Source organism: Chamaea fasciata, unplaced genomic scaffold (assembly GCF_029207755.1).
Source record: "Chamaea fasciata isolate MVZ Bird 193981 ecotype frontalis unplaced genomic scaffold, bChaFas1.0.hap1 SCAF_16, whole genome shotgun sequence".
NCBI classification, from domain to species: Eukaryota; Metazoa; Chordata; class Aves; order Passeriformes; family Sylviidae; genus Chamaea; species Chamaea fasciata.
Window position 1 is genome coordinate 797477 of NW_027094101.1, and position 18719 is coordinate 816195.

At 48.2% G+C, this 18719-nt stretch overlaps 3 protein-coding genes across 4 annotated transcripts in view; 2 read left to right on the top strand and 1 right to left on the bottom strand.

Annotated features, from left to right (window-relative positions):
* The first annotated feature begins 452 nt into the window (after positions 1-452).
* On the top strand, positions 453-6957 carry NUBP1 (NUBP iron-sulfur cluster assembly factor 1, cytosolic). The gene is made up of 11 exons (XM_066197663.1): positions 453-508; positions 588-689; positions 1768-1904; positions 2116-2184; positions 2715-2747; positions 3620-3710; positions 3878-4032; positions 5105-5215; positions 5338-5440; positions 6138-6221; positions 6790-6957. The coding sequence occupies exons 1-11, from the start codon at positions 481-483 to the stop codon at positions 6840-6842; spliced, it is 966 nt and encodes a 321-aa protein (XP_066053760.1). The 5' UTR covers positions 453-480; the 3' UTR covers positions 6843-6957.
* A 362-nt stretch (positions 6958-7319) lies between these two features.
* TVP23A (trans-golgi network vesicle protein 23 homolog A) lies at positions 7320-17321 on the bottom strand. 2 transcript variants are annotated; one of them, XM_066197664.1, is made up of 7 exons: positions 17097-17321; positions 16945-17024; positions 13000-13144; positions 11957-12046; positions 10071-10196; positions 8352-8481; positions 7320-7973 (listed from the first exon to the last, which is right to left on the bottom strand). In XM_066197664.1, the coding sequence occupies exons 1-7, from the start codon at positions 17103-17105 to the stop codon at positions 7912-7914; spliced, it is 642 nt and encodes a 213-aa protein (XP_066053761.1). In that variant the 5' UTR covers positions 17106-17321; the 3' UTR covers positions 7320-7911. The 2 variants fall into 2 exon arrangements, with proteins under 2 accessions (XP_066053761.1, XP_066053762.1); XM_066197665.1 differs by having other exon boundaries at positions 16945-17289.
* Positions 17322-17520: 199 nt separating this feature from the next.
* The window catches only part of CIITA (class II major histocompatibility complex transactivator), a 36199-nt gene continuing 35000 nt past the window's right edge, over positions 17521-18719 (top strand). Inside the window, exons 1-2 of the mRNA XM_066198102.1 lie at positions 17521-17746; positions 18000-18320. The gene's annotated coding sequence lies outside the window, so the exon portion shown is untranslated. The remainder of the gene's footprint in view (positions 17747-17999; positions 18321-18719) is intronic.

Here is an 18719-nt window from a genome sequence, read left to right on the forward strand (position 1 = left end):
CGGGCCCTCAGTGTGTCCCCAGGGTGCCCCCCGTGTCACCGGCCCCTCACTGGTGTCCCCAGGGTGCCCCCCGTGTCACCGGGCCCTCACTGGTGTCCCCAGGGTGCCCCCCGTGTCACCGGCCCCTCATTGGTGTCCCCAGGGTGCCCCCCGTGTCACCGGGCCCTCAGTGTGTCCCCAGGGTGCCCCCCGTGTCACCGGCTCCTCAGTGTGTCCCCAGGGTGCCCCCCGTGTCACCGGCCCCTCAGTGTGTCCCCAGGGTGCCCGCCGTGTCACCGGGCCCTCAGTGTGTCCCCAGGGTGCCCCCCGTGTCACCGGCCCCTCAGTGTGTCCCCAGGGTGCCCCCCGTGTCACCGGCCCCTCCTCGGTGCCCCGGGTCGCTCGAGCCCTCAGCGGCAGCGCCCCCTGGCGGCAGCGGTTGGGCACTGCGGGCCCGCGGCCCCGCCCCGGCGGCGGCGGCGGCGGAAGTGACGGGGCGCCATGGCGGAGGCGGCGGGCGCACCGGAGGGTGAGCGGCGGGCCCGGACGGGGCGGGCCGGGCTCCCCGCCCGCGGCGCTCGCGGCCCAGCTCTCGCTGTCCCTTGCAGAGTGCCCCGGGACCGGCAGCGCCCAGGCGGGCAGGGCGGCCGCCTGCCAGGGATGCCCCAACCAGGGGCTGTGCGCGGCCGGCGCGGCCGGGCCTGACCCGGGTGAGTGCAGCGGCCGTGAGGGGGCGGCTCCGGGGGGCGCGGTGCCGGCTCGGTACGCGGTGCCGGCTCGGGGTGCGCGGTGCCGGCTCGGGGGGGCGCGGTGCCGGCTCGGTACGCGGTGCCGGCTCGGGGTGCGCGGTGCCGGCTCGGGGGGCGCGGTGCCGGCTCGGGGGCGCGGTGCCGGCTCCGGGGGGCGCGGTGCCGGCTCGGGGGGCGCGGTGCCGGCTCGGGGGGCGCGGTGCCGGCTCGGTACGCGGTGCCGGCTCGGTACGCGGTGCCGGCTCGGGGGGCGCGGTGCCGGCTCGGGGGGCGCGGTGCCGGCTCGGGGGGCGCGGTGCCGGCTCGGGGGGCGCGGTGCCGGCTCGGTACGCGGTGCCGGCTCGGGGGGCCCGGTGCCGGCTCGGTACGCGGTGCCGGCTCGGGGGGGCCCGGTGCCGGCTCGGTACGCGGTGCCGGCTCGGTACGCGGTGCCGGCTCGGTGCGCGGTGCCGGCTCGGGGGGGCGCGATGCCGGCTCGGTACGCGGTGCCGGCTCGGGGGGCGCGGTGCCGGCTCGGGGGGCGCGGTGCCGGCTCGGGGGGCGCGGTCCCGGCTCGGTACGCGGTGCCGGCTGGGGGGGCGCGGTGCCGGCTCGGTGCGCGGTGCCGGCTCGGTACGCGGTGCCGGCTCGGTACGCGGTGCCGGCTCGGTGCGCGGTGCCGGCTCGGGGGGCGCGATGCCGGCTCGGTACGCGGTGCCGGCTCGGGGGGCGCGGTGCCGGCTCGGGGGGCGCGGTGCCGGTTCGGGGGGCGCGGTGCCGGTTCGGGGGGCGCGGTGCCGGTTCGGGGGGCGCGGTGCCGGCTCGGGGGGCGCGGTGCCGGCTCGGGGGGCGCGGTGCCGGCTCGGTGCGCGGTGCCGGCTCGGGGGGCGCGGTGCCGGCTCGGGGGGCGCGGTGCCGGCTGGGGGGGCGCGGTGCCGGCTCGGGGGGCGCGGTGCCGGCTCGGTACGCGGTGCCGGCTCGGGGGGCGCGGTGCCGGCTCGGTACGCGGTGCCGGCTCGGTACCCGGGGCGGACGCGCTAACGGCGCGGTGTGTCCGCAGCGGAGGCGGCGGAGCTGCGGGCGCGGCTGCGGGCGGTGCGGCACACGGTGCTGGTGCTGTCCGGCAAGGGCGGCGTGGGCAAGAGCACCTTCAGCGCCCTCCTGGCGCACGGGCTGGCGGCGGACGAGAGCAAGCAGGTGGGCGGAGGACGGGGACGGGACGGGACGGGCGGCGGGGGGACAGGGCCGAGCACCTGCGGGCAGGTACCGATCGCGTGCCCCTGCTCGTTAAAGTTTGACTTTCCTGGATGAGCCCTGCTGGAGGGATTTCACTGCGTGAGATCGCCTTTAGAGACAGCCCTGTGCTACCCCATTTCCAGTGGGGCAGGTTGGCTGGTTTGTTTTCCAGGTCGCTCTGCTGGACATAGATATCTGTGGGCCGTCGATTCCTAAAATGATGGGTCTGGAAGGAGAGCAGGTAAGTGAATGCTCAGACATCTTGTTTAAGGGATTTTTTTTTCTCAGTTTTTCGTTAGCATATTCAGGCTTTTTAGATGTAGAGCTTCCAAAAGGAGTGCATAATGGGAAATGTGCGGCAGCGGGCAGGGAAACGAGGTGAGATGGAGAAGTTCAGCATAACGTATTTTGCAAGAGAGTCATCTGCTCTCAGGATGCGCAGCTCTGCAAATCAACTTTCATTGCATACCCACCACATAATGCTGACAACTTGAAACTCGAGTGGTGTTAGCATGATGCACTTTATCAGCCCTTAAATATTTCTTACAAATACAGAAAGTAATGAGTAAACTTGCATAAGAGTGGAACAGTTATTGTTCACTTGTCAATGGAGATCTGGTGCTGCTGTGTTTTTACCTCAGCTGCCCCACTAAAGCAGGATTGTTCCTGTTGGCAGGAGGGCTCTTTGCCCAGGCTTGACTTACGTTTGTGTTTTATGTAACATCTGTATTTATTGCTATTGCAACTTGCACGTATCACTTCAACTTTCAGGTACATCAGAGTGGATCTGGATGGTCTCCAGTGGTGAGTTGGTGCTGCTGTTTCACAGAGTTCACTGGGTGTGTTTGGGTTGGGCACCATCTCCTACAGTGAAAAATGAGTGAGGGAAGAGCAGGGGGTACTCTTGTTAATTCTTCTAATGACTTTAAATATCCAGAATCCATAGAATCTATAGATACAAGATGTAGAATCTACAGAGTCTATATGTCCAGATTCTATAGATCTACATAACCTATATCAATGCTCTAGAGACTATCTAGGGAACGCTATAGAATATATATCCAGATTTTATAGAATACAGATCTATAAAATCAAGATGCATATCATATAGAATTGAGATACAGACTGCGCAGATCAGTGTTAAATTTCCTAATAGTAGTAACAGTGTATTTCTAGAATTGTTTTGTTATCTTGTGTTTCCCAACTTTGCAACATGGGCAATATATACAAGTTACGCAGATTTTTTATTTTGGGGTGTCGTGCAGCTGTAGTGTGTCATCTTTTCTGTGGCAGCCATGAAGTGTCCTGCCCCCTAGAAAAACCTTACTGATCTTTAGAATATGCAGAGATGGTTTTGCAGTAGTGTTGGTTGTCTAAAGATCCCCTGTAGTGCGCATGCTGTTAGAAGGGCAGATGGTGCTGAGAGGGGAGGATGCTTTTATCCTTACATTGTCTGCAGCCAGTCCATAAACCACTGTAACAATATCATTTTTCAGTTTTAGTTTAGCTGGTGAGTGTTGCACAAGATGGAGTTTTTAATGCCCTGTGATAAAAGACAAAGTTCTCTGCCTTTATTTTATTAATGTCTTTCCTGTCACCTGCTTTTATAAAGTAGGGGTTCAGAGTTGGTTTCTCTGATATTTTTTCACTGTTTTGTTTCTCTACTTCTCTTTCAGTATGTTGAAGAAAACTTAGGTGTCATGTCAGTGGGGTTCTTGCTTAGTAGTCCTGATGATGCTGTCATCTGGAGAGGACCAAAAAAGAATGGTATGTATTGAATGTTTCCGGCAGTAATTTACATACTTGAAAGGTTTCAAATGGGGAAATATCATGAACTTGTTTGCTAATGGAGATAGGGTAGCTAGCTAAGACCCTGAAATTTGAAATACAGTAAGATACCTCTTCCTGTTGCACATTGTTCTCCTCTCCTCTAGGGCTGATCAAGCAGTTTCTGCGGGATGTGGACTGGGGTGAAGTGGATTACCTGATCGTGGACACGCCCCCAGGAACATCAGATGAGCACCTGTCCATCGTGCAGTACCTCAGCGCCACCCACATCGACGGCGCTGTCATCGTCACCACCCCCCAGGTAGGGGCCCAAATGCCACCAGGTACAGGCAGTCCTTGGCTTACAGGCTGTTGCTTTCTCAGAAATCTAAGGGTACAGAGTCTCAGGGAAATGAGTTGGTGGTGTTACCCCTGCAGCTGGCTGCTCTGTGAGTTAGGGGCCGTGTCTCAGTGGAGCTGGATGACTGTCCACATGGGTCACTAAACCACAGCGGTTCACAGTCAAAAGCTGTTGTGGCCTAAAGGAAATGCAGTGTTTCACTTCCTCCTTCACAATCAGAGTTCATATTGTTGTGGATCTGTAATTTACTCACCAATGGCTTAATGTTCAGAAGAATGTTTGTAAGAAGCTTCATTTTTAAGTGATAAGCTGTGCAGTCTTTGACACCTGTGAAGTAGCCTGTCACCTCCAGGTCACCCACCCGAGTAGGCAGCTTTGTCATGTGCATTTTTAAAAGAGAAATCAGCCCCTGGAAGGCTGAAACTAAAAACACACCCGGTTAAACAGAGGTTTCCGTGTCTGATTTGGAACAGAACAGTCACACAGGAGATCAAACTAGCACATGACATGAAGTATTTCTGCAACAGCTGAAAGGATAACACACAAAGGAAGCAAAGTGTTGAGGACAATACCAGAGAGGTGGTGAAAGTGGAAGAGAACAGCAGAATGAATGAGGTCAGTCATATACGTGAAAACTCTGAGGAGAGAATTAGATATTTTAAATATAATTTGAAAAGAAGTAACTAGTGTAAGCCTGGTCGTTCTTGTCCTCACTCTGTGGAGAATACCTAGAGTCCTGCTGTAAAATGAAAATGTGAAAAAGTTGCATTTAAAGAAAATACGAGATGAACATAAGAGAGAAAACATAAATATGGGTGAATCTTGATTAGAGGTAGATTTCAAAACAACCACATCCAGTAGGGTTGAAGTGTTGTACCTGCTCTGTTGATAGAGCTCGTAGCACAGGTTTGTGTTCCTAAAAGATATTAAGACAGCAGTAGTAATTCATTATAAAGCAGCTCCAAGGAGGTAACTGAATGGATTCAGCATGAAACATTCCAGTTGAAATAGCAGTGTTTGCTGCTATTTGTAGGAAGTGTCACTTCAGGATGTTCGGAAGGAGATCAACTTCTGCCGCAAAGTGAAGCTGCCCATCATAGGTGTTGTGGAGAACATGAGCGGCTTTGTGTGTCCCAAGTGTAAGGTAAGGCTGGCCGTGTATTACAGAGTTCTTTCCTTGGCATTGCTTGGGTATCAAACATTGCTCCAAAAACGCCTTATGCTCAGAATTGCAGTATTTTAACTCAGGTTTTCATGTTGTCCCAGAATGAATCTCAGATCTTTCCCCCGACTACTGGTGGTGCGGAGAAGATGTGCCAGCACATGAATGTTCCCCTCCTGGGTAAAGTGCCTCTGGATCCACAGATAGGTAAAGTCACTAATTGCACTGCACTTCAAACAAGTTGTTCCTGCTGTATATGGATGTTAGTGATGTTACTGCTGGAAAACCCTGATGTGGGTACTGATGTCTGTTAGCACTTCTAGAATTTTTTTTTAATCAGAAGTCACTGGAACTGTGACCTAGCTTGGTGTGGAATGAGGGAAGTGCTGGGGTAATTTCCTTAACCTTTCCTTAGTCAATTAAGATTACTGCTGCATCTTTTCAGCTCTGTAAGCATATCTGAAATACAGCTTGTCTTTCTCTTTGGTGTAGTCACCTGGAAATGAATGAAATCATAACCACTTCAAAGAAGAATGTTTTGTAGATGCCAAGCATTAAAACCAGTGCTTTAACCTCACTGTTACTGGCACTGCCCAAATTCTCTTGTGGGTCATGAGGAGGCATGATTCTTTCCCTGCTAGCTGTTGCCAATTAATACCTGAATGAATGACATCAAGGAACAGCTCAGTACTCCCAACTGAAGGTTTCTGCTCGTACTATTCCTCTGTCAAACTGTACACTGTATTTCTAGTCCTGTTACCTACTTCAGGGCTTCCTAAAAGGGAATAGATGCAGGAATGACGACTGTTTGAAAAGGTTTAACTGGAACAGGATAAAGGCTAAAGAAAGAAAAGCTCATCTTTTTCTGTTGCTTTGTTTCTGTGTTTTTTCTCTGTCCTTGAAGGAAAAAGTTGTGACAGAGGCCAGTCTTTCTTGGCTGAAGCACCTGAGTCTCCAGCTACGTTATCTTACAGGAATATCATTCAAAGTGAGTCTGAGAATCACTTCAAATTAATCCCCTCAGTTCCAAGCACTGCTGCAATATACAAAGGTGTTAAACAGGCTTGTGTTACTGTGCCACAAATAATAAAATCAGGAGAGGTACACAGCAATTCTGAAAGTAACGCATGCAAAAACCGTGTTCGCTTCTGGGCATCGCTTCTGACGGGCTGCTAAAGCAGTAACGAAATTATTTGATAACTGCTTTCAGTGTTTGACTTCAGAGAAGTCAGACTGTCATTTTCAGAGACGGGGTGTCCTTGTGCTCAGAGAAACCTTCTGAGCCTCTCCAGCAGGTGTATGGAGGGGGGCTCACTGACCAGTGGGAGGCCGCTGACTAACCAGTGCCTCCACTGCTAAGTGTAGTTACACAAAAACCCTTTGCAAAAACTCCCTGAACAGCTGCGGTGCTGGGCTGTTTAAAAATAATCCTGAAGCAGCTTTCAGTGTAAGGAAGGCCCAACTTGAGATATTTGTACCCTCATCAGGGGACAGACAACAAACTCCTGATGTACAACTGAAACAGGACTTACATTACTTCTTCTCCATCCTTGCAGGAATTCAGGAATACTGTGAACAGCACCATTTGCAAGAAGAAAAGATAATGTAATCTATAAATGGAGCAAAAATGTAGTTCGTGTTTAATTATAGAAAAGTAACTTATGCCTTGATTTATTAAAGGAATGTATTCTTTTTGTATATTGCAAATAAATTCTTAATATAAAGACCCTTGCCTTTGTTTTTTCCAAAAGTTCAAGATTTTTATAGTTCTTCCCTCACTAGAAAGCTGTGAAAGTGAGTCTGCATCTGGATTATGAAGTGCTTTCTGCCTCCAGTGTCATGGTACCAATAACCTGACTGTGAAGGTGGCAGTTGAAGAGGTGAGAATACAACACACACGTTATTTAGGAGGTTGGATATAAAATACGCTGGGCTGACACTGGGACACGTGCAGCAGCCTTTGTCCCGCCAGCAGCACAAGGGTGAGCTGTAATGCCCATTCTCTTTCCCTGAATAACATCATTTAAGGGTCTCCTTGCAGTGGAAAAGATCTGTATCTAGAATGAAAGCCAGGGTAGTATTACAGTCCAAGTGCACTGCTTTATTTATTTTTACAGGTATCAAAGTTAATTTTTTTAACTATACATAACTGCCAGCTTCACACAAGTAGCGAGTGAACATGGTTCACTTTTGTTCTCTTCTAGTTGGCCCTAAGCCTGAACATTAAAAAATAAACATTCAGTATTTTTAATAACTAAGAGGCCCTTTGGGATTGTAATTTGAAAGTTCTGAAAAACTGGCATTGTGTACAAGAGGGAAAGGCAGTTTGATTTTGTTTATTGTTGTTCTAAAGTTAAACAAATAAGCATTGTCTTTTCATTACATGTAATTCCTGGTTAAGATAATCCAACAGTTTAAGTGAGGTTAGTTGACAACTTTTCTGAAAGCAGCGTGCTCCTTGTAAACTGTCTGTGCTCACACAAACAACTTTCTGGTGAAGCTTTTAAGTAACAAAGGCTTTAAACCTTCCAGGATTCAAAGACTCAAAACAACAAATGACTTCATTTCATGCAGGCATAATTTTAGAAGAGTTTTCTCTAAATACCTTCCCAGGGAGAACAACTTTCACGAATGACTTTATTTTTTTACTGCTCATCCTTTAGCTCTTCCTCATTTGGTTACCTAGTGCCTGTCTTCCCATGCTCTTCAGTGCCATCTTCTGAACTTCTCCTGCTCTGTCCTGTCGAGGGAACAGAGCACACATGGCTGTAAGCACAACCTGGGACACAGGGATCTCTTACAAAAGCAGGGACCTGCCAGCTGGAAGCCTGAGGGTTGAAGATGGCTCTTCCAGCCGTGCTTAAGCAGAGGCATCAGCATTTAACTTAAGGACATTCTTCTGAAGCTTGGAAGCAGCTCAGTTGTGGAGCTCAGCAGGCTTCCAAACCTGGAGCAAAGTGACCTGGGGTTATGGCTCTTCCATGCGACACTGCCAGAGGCTCGGTGGAGAATCAGGATCACCCCGGACTCCGCAGGAGCTGAGCCCTGGGAAGAGCCAGTACCAGCCCCAGAGGCAGGATGGCCTGTGCTACCCCATGGGCTGGAGCTCAGTACTCACTCTTGAGAACATCTGCGGTGCCAAACAACCTTGAGGTTACTCTGCTGATAGATTTTTGTCCCCCTAACTTGCAGTGGATGTAGCCATATAAATTAGCAGTCTGGAGGGAGATCCCAGCAATCACAAGAGCCTGTGGACAAACAAGAGCTCAGCAGGGACAAATCCATGGCTATGCACTGACTAGGATATACCTGTGTGTGTACACACTATCCAGATAAACGTGCTGTAAGAGGGGGACATTCCTTTCAGTAATAAATGACCTTCAAAGACATCCCATCATGTCAAACATAAGAGTTCCTTTCTACAAAATACCTTTTTATCAAAACACCCCTATCAGTTTTGTCATTCTGTATCTTGAAAGACTTCATTACTTTCCTAAAAGCACTTACTCAAGAGAGGACCTACTGAACAGATTCCAGAAAGAGTTCACTTTTTTTAAGCCCCATTTGCATCTATAAGTTTCACATCCACCTGCATGGCATACCTGCAGGCCTGTTTAGCTGACAAACACCTTATTATAAACAAAGGAGATCTGTAATTTACAGATTTACAAAGAGCATCCATAGATAGATTCCCCATTTGGCACTGACAGGCAGTGCAAGTAATCAGCTCCTTCTGTGGCACTTCAGATTTAGCAGCAGGTGGAACCAATCTGACTAATACAGTAACGTACAAAAACGTCTCTCTCAGCCTTCAGAACCCAGTTTCCCAGAAGTGATTTTATTTTTATTTGTGTAACGTGCCTTTTACAAGCACCTGGACAACCTGCCTCCTGTGCCAGTTTGAGTTCTGTCTCCAAGCAGCTCTTGGCTTAGCAAACAATCTCTGCTTTTTAAAAATAAAGGTGGAGCCATGAACAAAGAATGCTGGTTTAATTTTAACTATTGCTTGTTTAGGGGCACCAGAAAGCAGTTAATAATTTGCAATTGATTCATGCCCATAGCTGAATTTCTTGTTTAATTGAAGAATAATATGCAATCTTGGCTGTTACTGGTTATGTAGCTACACATCTCGGAGGTGCTTTTTATCTTTCCAAACTGAATTAAGAAATGGTACCGAGCATGGCTGGGAACTTGACAGAATGAATAGTGTGGCAGTTGGTCAAGCACTTAATTTTTACAGGGGAAAATGTGAAGATTTCATAGACAAGAGTATCTTAATGTAATGCAATATACGGGGTAGATTTCCTCTCGTATTTAGAAAAAAGTGTTGGGGTTTTTTTAGGTAGATGGCTTATAAGTAGAGCAATTATAAAACACTTACTAATAGCTCAATTTATCAAGGTATAATGAGCTAATGATGCTGGTTCTTTCAAAAGGGAATGGCACCAGAGATCTAAAATCCTTACTTTTAAAAGTACATTTAAGTTCCCAGGAGACCTGAAAACCAACCTCACTGGTTCATTTTTTGTCCTCTCCTGTTAGTTTCATTTGACTGAAATAAGTTGGGGCAGAGTAAGTTGCTACAGTTAAACAGAAGCCCATAATTCTGCCCACCACTTGAGGTTCTCCAGAGGAAGGAGCTGACATCTGATAACCCAGTAGAAGTGCAGCTAAAAATTACCAACCCATTCCAGAGTGCAAGCCTTGACTGTAGAAAACTCCTCGGGATCATTGGAAGCTGCTGGTGGAATTTTTGTACTGTTGGAAGATTTGGTTCAAAACTAACAGATCTGGGTTCTCCCTCTACCATGATTGTTTTCAGTGCCCCCTGACTCACCAGCCATTTCAGCTTCAAGGAGAACAAGGTGCTAAAGAAAAACATTGTCCAAATCACTGGGCAGATGATGAGACCAAGCCAAAAGATTCGGGCTTCAGCTTCAGTTGAGGCAGCTATTGTAGGCACCTGGAAGGAAAAATTGAGACTATTAGTCACAAAGTCAAAACCCACAATAAATGACAAGTGAACAGAGGAGGAAGATTTCACTTACATATGCATAGAAGATTAACTAACTGAGCAGTAGCTCATACCCAGTTTCCTTCCTGATGCCTCACTGTACACGACAGCATTTTCATCCATAGGATTTAACAGTTGGTTCTAGTTCAGGCTGGAATTCTCATAGAAGTGCACATTTCTATACATTTTCCTAAAAAGATGCTATATCTTAGCTTAATTTAAATCTTGCATGAAGCTTATTTTCCTATTACATAAACTATTTTATATTCCTATTATATAAATACTTGGGTTTTGCTTCTGAACTCTGCTGACATTCCATGAATTAAGAACTGTGGCTTTGAAAGTGCCTCTTGTGTCATGCTGGAGTTGGGCACCCTGTAACTGCAGGAGGCAGCCTTATGCCCCGTGCTGTGTCTGCTCTGCAGGGAGAGCAGGAACTTCAGAGCAGGCTGTAAAGCCCTGCTTACAGATTTCTGCAGGACAGCACAACTCACGTGTCTCTATCTACACTGAAGGGCTCATCACACTTAAGAAAGAACAAAAAAAAAAACCCCACCCCAACATAAAGTAAGATAATTGTTCAGAAGGTTCTGATCTTTTCAAAATTCAAAACCTCACTCCAACACTCAGACCACTTGATGACCGCTAGTGCCAACTTCTGAAACAGAAGCATCACAGCTGGAAAAGAAAACCCTCTGGACTCTTCCACTCTGAAAAGCTTTTTAGTTAATTTTTCAGTATATTGAATTTTCCGTGTATTCTTTCCTGCAGGGCTTCCTCTATTCTGTCTTCAGGCCTCTCAGAGACTCACAGGAAGAACACTGGTTAGTGTTCCATGCTCGGGGCACCCCGGAGCCGCAGCCGAGGCTGCAGAGGGCATTGCAGAGGGCACTGCAGAGGGCACTGCAGAGGGCACTGTGGCCCCGCACACCGGCACGGCCCGGCACAGCCCAGCACAGCCCGGCACGGCCCGGCACAGCCCGGCACAGCCCAGCACAGCCCGGCACGGCCCGGCAGATCCCGGCACAGCCCGGCCGGCTGGGAGCGCAGCTGGAATGCTCCAGACAACGGCCGGTGAGCAGCACCCGCTGCTCTGCCAGGCTCAGTGCGGCTGCAGAGAGAATGTCAGGAGGTCAAAGCAAAACCCTGAGTCTTGACTCTTGCAGGGATGCCAAATGCTGCTCTACCGCGCTTTTTATTTCTCCCCTCAGTGTGTTTAGGGGGCACTGGCAGTATCAAGAATGCTCTGTGATCCAGGTTCTCTTTCCCACCATATTCCATGAATGTGAATAAAATGTTAACTTCAAAATACTAAATGTGACCTATTCAGCATTGCTTTCCACGTAGATCCTGAAGAGGACTCTGTGCTGGGATCATCTATGGAAAGATGTGTTTATTACAAGATACTCTCACTAGAAAATAAAACAGAACTACCAGAAACATTTCATACCTATAGCACCATGCTGTTAATATTTATTCTGCTAATCCATACGCTGACAGTGTTGTGAGACCTGTTTTGCCCTGAATGCTTCCAGGATGTGACAAACCAGTGCTTGCACCTGAATACTGACATTGTTTTCTATGGAAGCTGGATTAAAAGTAACTGTTACAAAGGTGCTCTATTTGTTACTTTATTTGACTTGGTATCAGCTTTACACATTTCCTATGGATTTTGTTTGCCCTGTGCCTATTTCTATTAATATATTTACCCTTTTTGCTTCAAACACCCAGTGACTTTTTCCATCTTCATCAATCTGGTTCCACCAACGCAAACCAACCAAGAGTCTTCCTGTCACATTCTAGTGATGAAACCATTATTTGCATTAATCAGTAGCACAAGTCACTTGTCAGTATAACAGTTAAAAATAGAAATAATTAAAAAGACAAGCATGTTCCAAAATCATCTTCTTTTATCTAATACTAAAATTACTTCTAAAAGCTGTTCCAGCTTGAGTACAACAGCCATTAACAATGGGTGAAGTTACAAATTTAGAGGCCTCCTCTCTTTCAATACGATAATTAGCATAATAGCACTTATTTCGACAAGAAATTTTAAGTTGTATCTATCTTTTTCCAGTCAGTTAGTTGTACAAGGACCCAATAAACAAATTTCCTCAGTAAAAGAGGAATACTGAGAACAAAAACTGGAAAATGGGAGATTAATGACAAGCAAAGTACGTTGTGTGTGATCAGGGAAACAAACCAAGAGGGTATTTCTGCACCTGGATGAACACCAGAAGCTTTCAGAATACTGGAGGAGCACCAATGCTTCACTTCTACAAAACAAAAGCCTCGCTCCACTTGTGGAGCCCCTGGATCCTGGGCTGGCCTGAGCCACCTGCCTGCATGGGGTTAGGGCTGGGCTCTCAGGAGCCTTCTGCAGCCCCTGCCGTGGGGTCTGGGCACAGGGTTGCAGATCTGGGCATCCTCGGGCATCCATTTCTGAAAGTCAGTATTACTTTAAATGTTTAATTTTTTTTTTTTTTTAAGGGGGAAAGCATACAAACAAATTACCTATGGCAAAGCATTTTTCTTACCGTATTAGTAGACCTTAGTAGTCAGCCACAGAAAACATGGTGCTAAATAGCTAACATATGTGAACAGCTTCATTAAAATGGGCTAGACATTTAATAAATTAACAAAATGCAATATTTTTGTCACTTCTGTCATTATACACATTTCAATTATTTTTGTTTTAATTAATGACAAACAAGATACTTTCCAAGGTAATTACTATTGAGGGTCATCTTACCTTGACAGACCAAAAGTCAAAGGATAGAAGGAGGAGAATAGTGACAAAACAGGCAACAAAGCTGTTGCTGAACCAGTCACAGAACAAGTAGGTAACAATAGCACTCACTCGGAAAAACAGGTGGAAAAAGGTGGCCAGTGGGTGCCTAGAAAAGAGAAAACACAGAGCATAAATGTGGTGACGGGACAGGAGGGGATGTTACAGAATGTTGCTGACAACGCAACTATTTCAAGTTTATAAAGGTATTTTTTGGTTTGCAGCTGCTATTATTTCAATGTTGGTGTAGATCTTCATTATCAATGCAATTTGATAATGGTATTTTCAATAGCCAAGCTTCAGTCTAAAGCAAAAAGACCAATGTGGCATTCCTGTCAAAATTTTCTCAAAGATGGGACAAAATATGGAGCCTTTCACCAGATTCTTTGGTACTGCATGAAGGAATTTAGTGGTTGTGTGCAACCCAGTACCATAAAATCCCTGTTGTTTCATGAAATGAATCAGCATTGCAAAGCCCAAAATAATTGAGAGAGCTCTTATGGCTTTCAGAACAGTCTTGAAAACAAAATATGAGCTCTAAAACTAAAAAAAAAAAAAATGTAGCTGCTTGCTCTAAGACAAAATGAAGTTTCCTGTTTAATGTCTAAATCCAACACTTCCTTTTAGACAGGCAGAATTATTTGGGAATCTAACAGTTCTTCTGAATTATTGCTTATTAATTTCACTAGTATTTATGCTTTGCTCATTGAATAAACCTTTGTCTGTAATAAAATAGAGAGAAATTTCAGTGAAAGAAGTAACTGTGTGACACGGAATATTGGCCTGCACAGTAGGATGGGGAGGCTAGAGAATGCTCCAATGAACACAGTGCAATGTCCAGGGTAATATGACAAGTAAAAATCTCACTCCGTGCAATTGTTTGTGTTAATTCGTTGAAAGTGAGAATTAACTACAGGCTCTTGCAGTTAAGTAACTTCTTCCTTGAAGCTTAGAGAATAAAATATCCGAATAAGATATTTAAATCAACAATTGTCTCATTAAGCTCCTAAACCTCTGTGAACAATTAACAATAGGACAACCAATTAACAAAATCATGGGCTAGGGTGTAATCAACTATTAAATGTTATTCTATTCTTGCGTTTAATAAATGAAACATATATATACAATCGCTTGTTATAAACTTAGATTATAGCTATGTAAGCATAATAACTATTATAACTTAAGTAACTATTATACCTTAAATATCCTTGTTGTTACATTATTACTCTGTTGCTGTTTAACTGTTCCGGTGTTTATCTTTCTCTAATGGCAAGACTGTGCTGGTAGTACTGCACACATGACTGGAGAGGGATGAATGATGCACAGGTGGGGTTTATATTTACCCCTGGTCATGCCCATGTGAACTTCAAACTTTCCAAAAATTTCTTCTGACTTAGAACTGAAGAGGCGACCTTTGGAGCGAAGGGGCTTTTTGCGCCATCGGCAGGCAGGTGGGTGGAGGGGACGCTGTGACCTGGCCGACACAGACGGCGCCTGCCTGCTGCAAGCCTTCCTCTTGGTCAGGAAGATGCAAGGGTCAATGATGGAAACGGTACCCTTGTGTCTCACAGATCGCAAGCCCAAAGCACACCAGGGCTGCCTGAGCTTCTCTAAAGGATCACTGCCTCTGACGTGGCAGGAACTTTGGAGAAGTCATGTTTCATTTCGGGAGGCAGATTCAGCAGTATTACTGGATTACAACAGGATTACTGTTTGGATGCTGAATTTGTTCCAGTATCAAACATTGAAGGGTATTTACTAAAAAAAAAAAACCCACATGAGCAAGAATCTCTCAAGTATTACAGCGCTGAGCACTTACTGAGACTGTGGAAAGGATAAAGAAAACTGCAACTCTGCCCTGGCTCAGCTTGGTATATGTTTGCTCCTGAAAGCACAGCAACCCTCTTGCTTGGCCTTCAAGTTTTCCTGTTGCACCCAAACATCCATGTGATGCAGAACTGGAGCCTCAAGGCTCAATGATTGCCATTTTCCTTGTTACAACAACCTCTGTTCAGTTCGTGAGCATGATGCCTGTTAGGACAGGAATGAGCTGTAATCAATTTAGTTGCATCCCATGTCAGAGAATCAAATTTGGGTCAGGCCTAAGCTATGCCCAGTGAGCTACAGGAGACTCATGCCAGGCACCTGCTCAGAAGTGCCACAGCAGCCCTCTACATGCTGCTTTTTTTTTTTCTATCTGATACTTCAAAATGTATTGAGGAAAATTTTGAATAAATGGGCTCTCTTTTCTCCTTGATGATCACATTTCCTGGCTGATTTGTAAAAGAAGCAATCGTATGCTCCCGACTTCCAGATCCAGAGTTCTGGTACTGCAATGAACTTACCTTTTTCCAATTTCTTAGGAAAGTAGCCACTAACCTTTTTCATTTAAGGAGCCCTTTAGCACATATCTCAGGGAATCACAAAAGCACAATTTGTCATAACTTATGAAAATTCTAACCAAGTTCAAGATATATGAAATTGTAATAAAGACAAATGATTGGAACATCTTGTTATGCCCTCCAAAAAACCAAAATTTTGCAGCACCTAGTGAGTTCCAGGCTCATTTGCACAAGATTCTTCAGAAATATAAAAACAAACAAGTGTGATGGGTGTAAGCAGTTTCATTTCTGCATTCTACGGCAGACAAATTTTCAATACCACATCTTTTAATATTGTCTTGAGGGCCAGAAAGAAGAGCTGTCTCTAAAGAAACCAGTGTCTCCACAAAGGGGATCACAGAATAGTACAGCTGGCTGATACTTTACCTGTGCTGTATTACTGGGTAGCAGAAATCAGGAGGACTCTCTCAGACCTCTAGAGGAAAGTGCCTGGTGCTGTGACTTCCTACAAACATTCCAGGCTGGTTTCACTTCATGCCACAGTCTAGTCTGGTCCCTCAGACAGAATCTGTGGCTCAAGTGATCAAGGTACTACTAAGCTGTATTTCCCAGCTTAGCCGAATCCTTTAGGCCATGTTCTCCACCAAAAGACTGCACCAAAATATAAACCTGACTCATGAAGTGACAAAGTCCAAAGCAGTGCAAGGACAGAAACGCTTCACTAGACACTAGTAAAACAGAGTAATTGTATGGTAAAGCTACATGAATGCTTTTTATCTCAGATAATGTTGTGTCAGGTTTAACATCTGTTATATTTCTTTGTTTACACCTACAATAAATAATATCATTGCAATGGACCAGACCAAACTGCTGCAAGGCAGAAGAAAACAATCTAAATCAAAGCTGATTATATACATTATTGATCAGTGCATGCCTAATTCCTCTTGACACAAAACTCTTCCTTTCACAGTCTTTGACTGGGGAGTCTTCACAAGCCACTGACTAAACAGCTCTGTCACCTGAGAGCTCCGGGCGGCCAGAGCTGCAGAGTGACACCTCTGGTGAGGAACCCAAGGCTAGACTGCTTAGCCTGACACGTGCCATGGCTTGACGGGCTGCGTTTTCTCACCTAACGTCTACAAGCATAAGATCTTTTATATTCCACCCGGCATCACATCCTGTGGCAGGAAATCACGACAGCTTTACCGCGGCTATCTGGCTCTTCGGCCAGGTGTGCGCTGCAGTGCCCGAGCACTCCTGCGCAGCGGGCTCCGTCTGCAGCGCTCCGGCGCTAACCAAAGCGCTGTTATAACGCTCGGCGTTTGGGATGTTGGGCGTGTCAGGTTTCCATTTCCAGGGACCGGGCGAGGCCGGGCAGCGGGGCCCGGCCTCGCCCGCTCAGCCCGGGCATCTCCCGCACAGAGGCCCCCCAGCCTCCCCGGGCGGCCTCCGCCGCCCTCCCTGTAAAAAATGGGAACCAAGTGTTCCAACGGAGTTTTCCGTACACCGGAACAGCCGGGGCCACCCGGGCCCGGGCGCCGCGATGCCGCGGCCTCCGCGCCGTTACCTGATCCGCGCTTTCCGCAGCGCCAGCTCCTCCTCGCTGCCGAAATCCAGGGACACGTCCTCGGTGTCGTCCACCAGCGCCTGCGGCGGGAGCCCGTCAGCGCGCAGGGCCCGCGGCGGCCGCGCCCCGCCCGCAGCGCCCGCCGCCCCTACCTGCTTCATCCCGGCCGCGGCTGCGGGGCCCGCAGCCAGCCCGGCAGAAGGGGCCGGGCTCGGGCCGGCCCTGCGCGCCTGCCGCGGGGCTGCCCCTCGCCGCGGCCCCGAGACCGCGGGGACCCCGGCTCGTCCCGGCGGCCCGGGAGCGGGGCCGCCCGCGGCCGCCTCCCGCCGCGGGCCGGCGCGGCTTTGGCAGCGTGAGGGGCCCGGCAGCCCCGGCCGGCCGCCCCCGGCCCTCAGCGCCGGCAGCCGCCCGCCCGCGGGCCCGCCCGCGCAGCGGCCCGGGCACGGCCGCCGGTCTCATGCTGAGCGCACACCCCGAGGGGAAGGAGGAGCGGAGGGAGAGGTGCACCAGGCGTCCAAGGGCGAGCGCGCAGGCAGAGCCCGGGCAGCCCCGGGGCCGCGCGGGGCCCGGCTCCGAGGGCAGGCCGCGGCGCCGCGACGCTGCCTGTGCCACTGGCCGGTGACACGGTGCAGCGGCGGAGGTCACCGGGCTCGCTCAGCCTGCAGGAGACCCAGGGAACGCTTCAGTGTGGCCTTCAGCATCCTCACAAGGGGAAACGGACGGGCAGACGCTCGTCTCTTCTCTGTGGTGACCAGCGGCAGGACCGCAGAAAATGGCCTAAGCTGTATCAGGGGAGATTTAGGTGGGATATTTGGAAAAGGTTCTGCCTGCGGAGAGTGGTTGGGCACGGAACAGGCTCCCCAGGCAGTGGTCGCAGCTCCAAGGCTGGCAGAGCTCCTGAAGGGTTTGGACAGGGCTCTCAGGGTGTGCCTCTTGGGCTGTCCTGTGCAGGGCCAGGAGTTGGACCCAATGATCCTTGTGGGTCCCTTCTAACTCAGCATATTCTATGATTCCATGATAAATTTTTTTTTTTCTTGCCTTAATTTAAAATGCAGGTGGATTATGCAGCAGAGTTAAAGAAGTGAATCAAGACAAACTTCAGGATAGGGGTAAAGGTTTCACAGTAACGAGGGAAAAAAGTCTGGACAGCTTCGTATGAAGTGGAGGGTCAAGGAAGACCTGATCACAACCACGTGTAGATCTGACTAGCTACTGGCATTAAATACACCTGCAAAATAATAACTTCCTAGTCCTTTCTAAAACATCTAACTGAACCAGATTGTTGAGTAAGTACAGAAGCTACTGAGGTGAACTTTTCAAACATACCAACTGGAAAGCAGCTTTGTGCAGGACTCACTAGAAGCAATACCTAATAGGTAAGAAAAACAGATAGGCTGTTCTTAGTAGGATTTTAATTGTAAGGGAGGAAAGGTGTAGTTAATAACTAATGATGTTAATAATTTGATTGTCATATCTTGGCCTTGGTAGTGTTAAAACAACTTGTACAGCATGCTAGGAAGTACACTGCCACTAAAAAACTGAATAGGCACCTGTGATTTGATGGGATGGCTCACGATAACCTACAATATTAAAAAACTGAAGTGGACTTTCACTCTCCAAGGGGATATAAAGAGATAGCTCTCTTTCAGAGCTCTCATGAGGTGCAATTACTAAATAATTATGTGCGTACCTGAAGCTGACCTGGACTTCATTTCCTGTATCAACATGCACTTGTGCTTACAAGCCATAAGTTAACAGTAACTCAAACAGAGGCG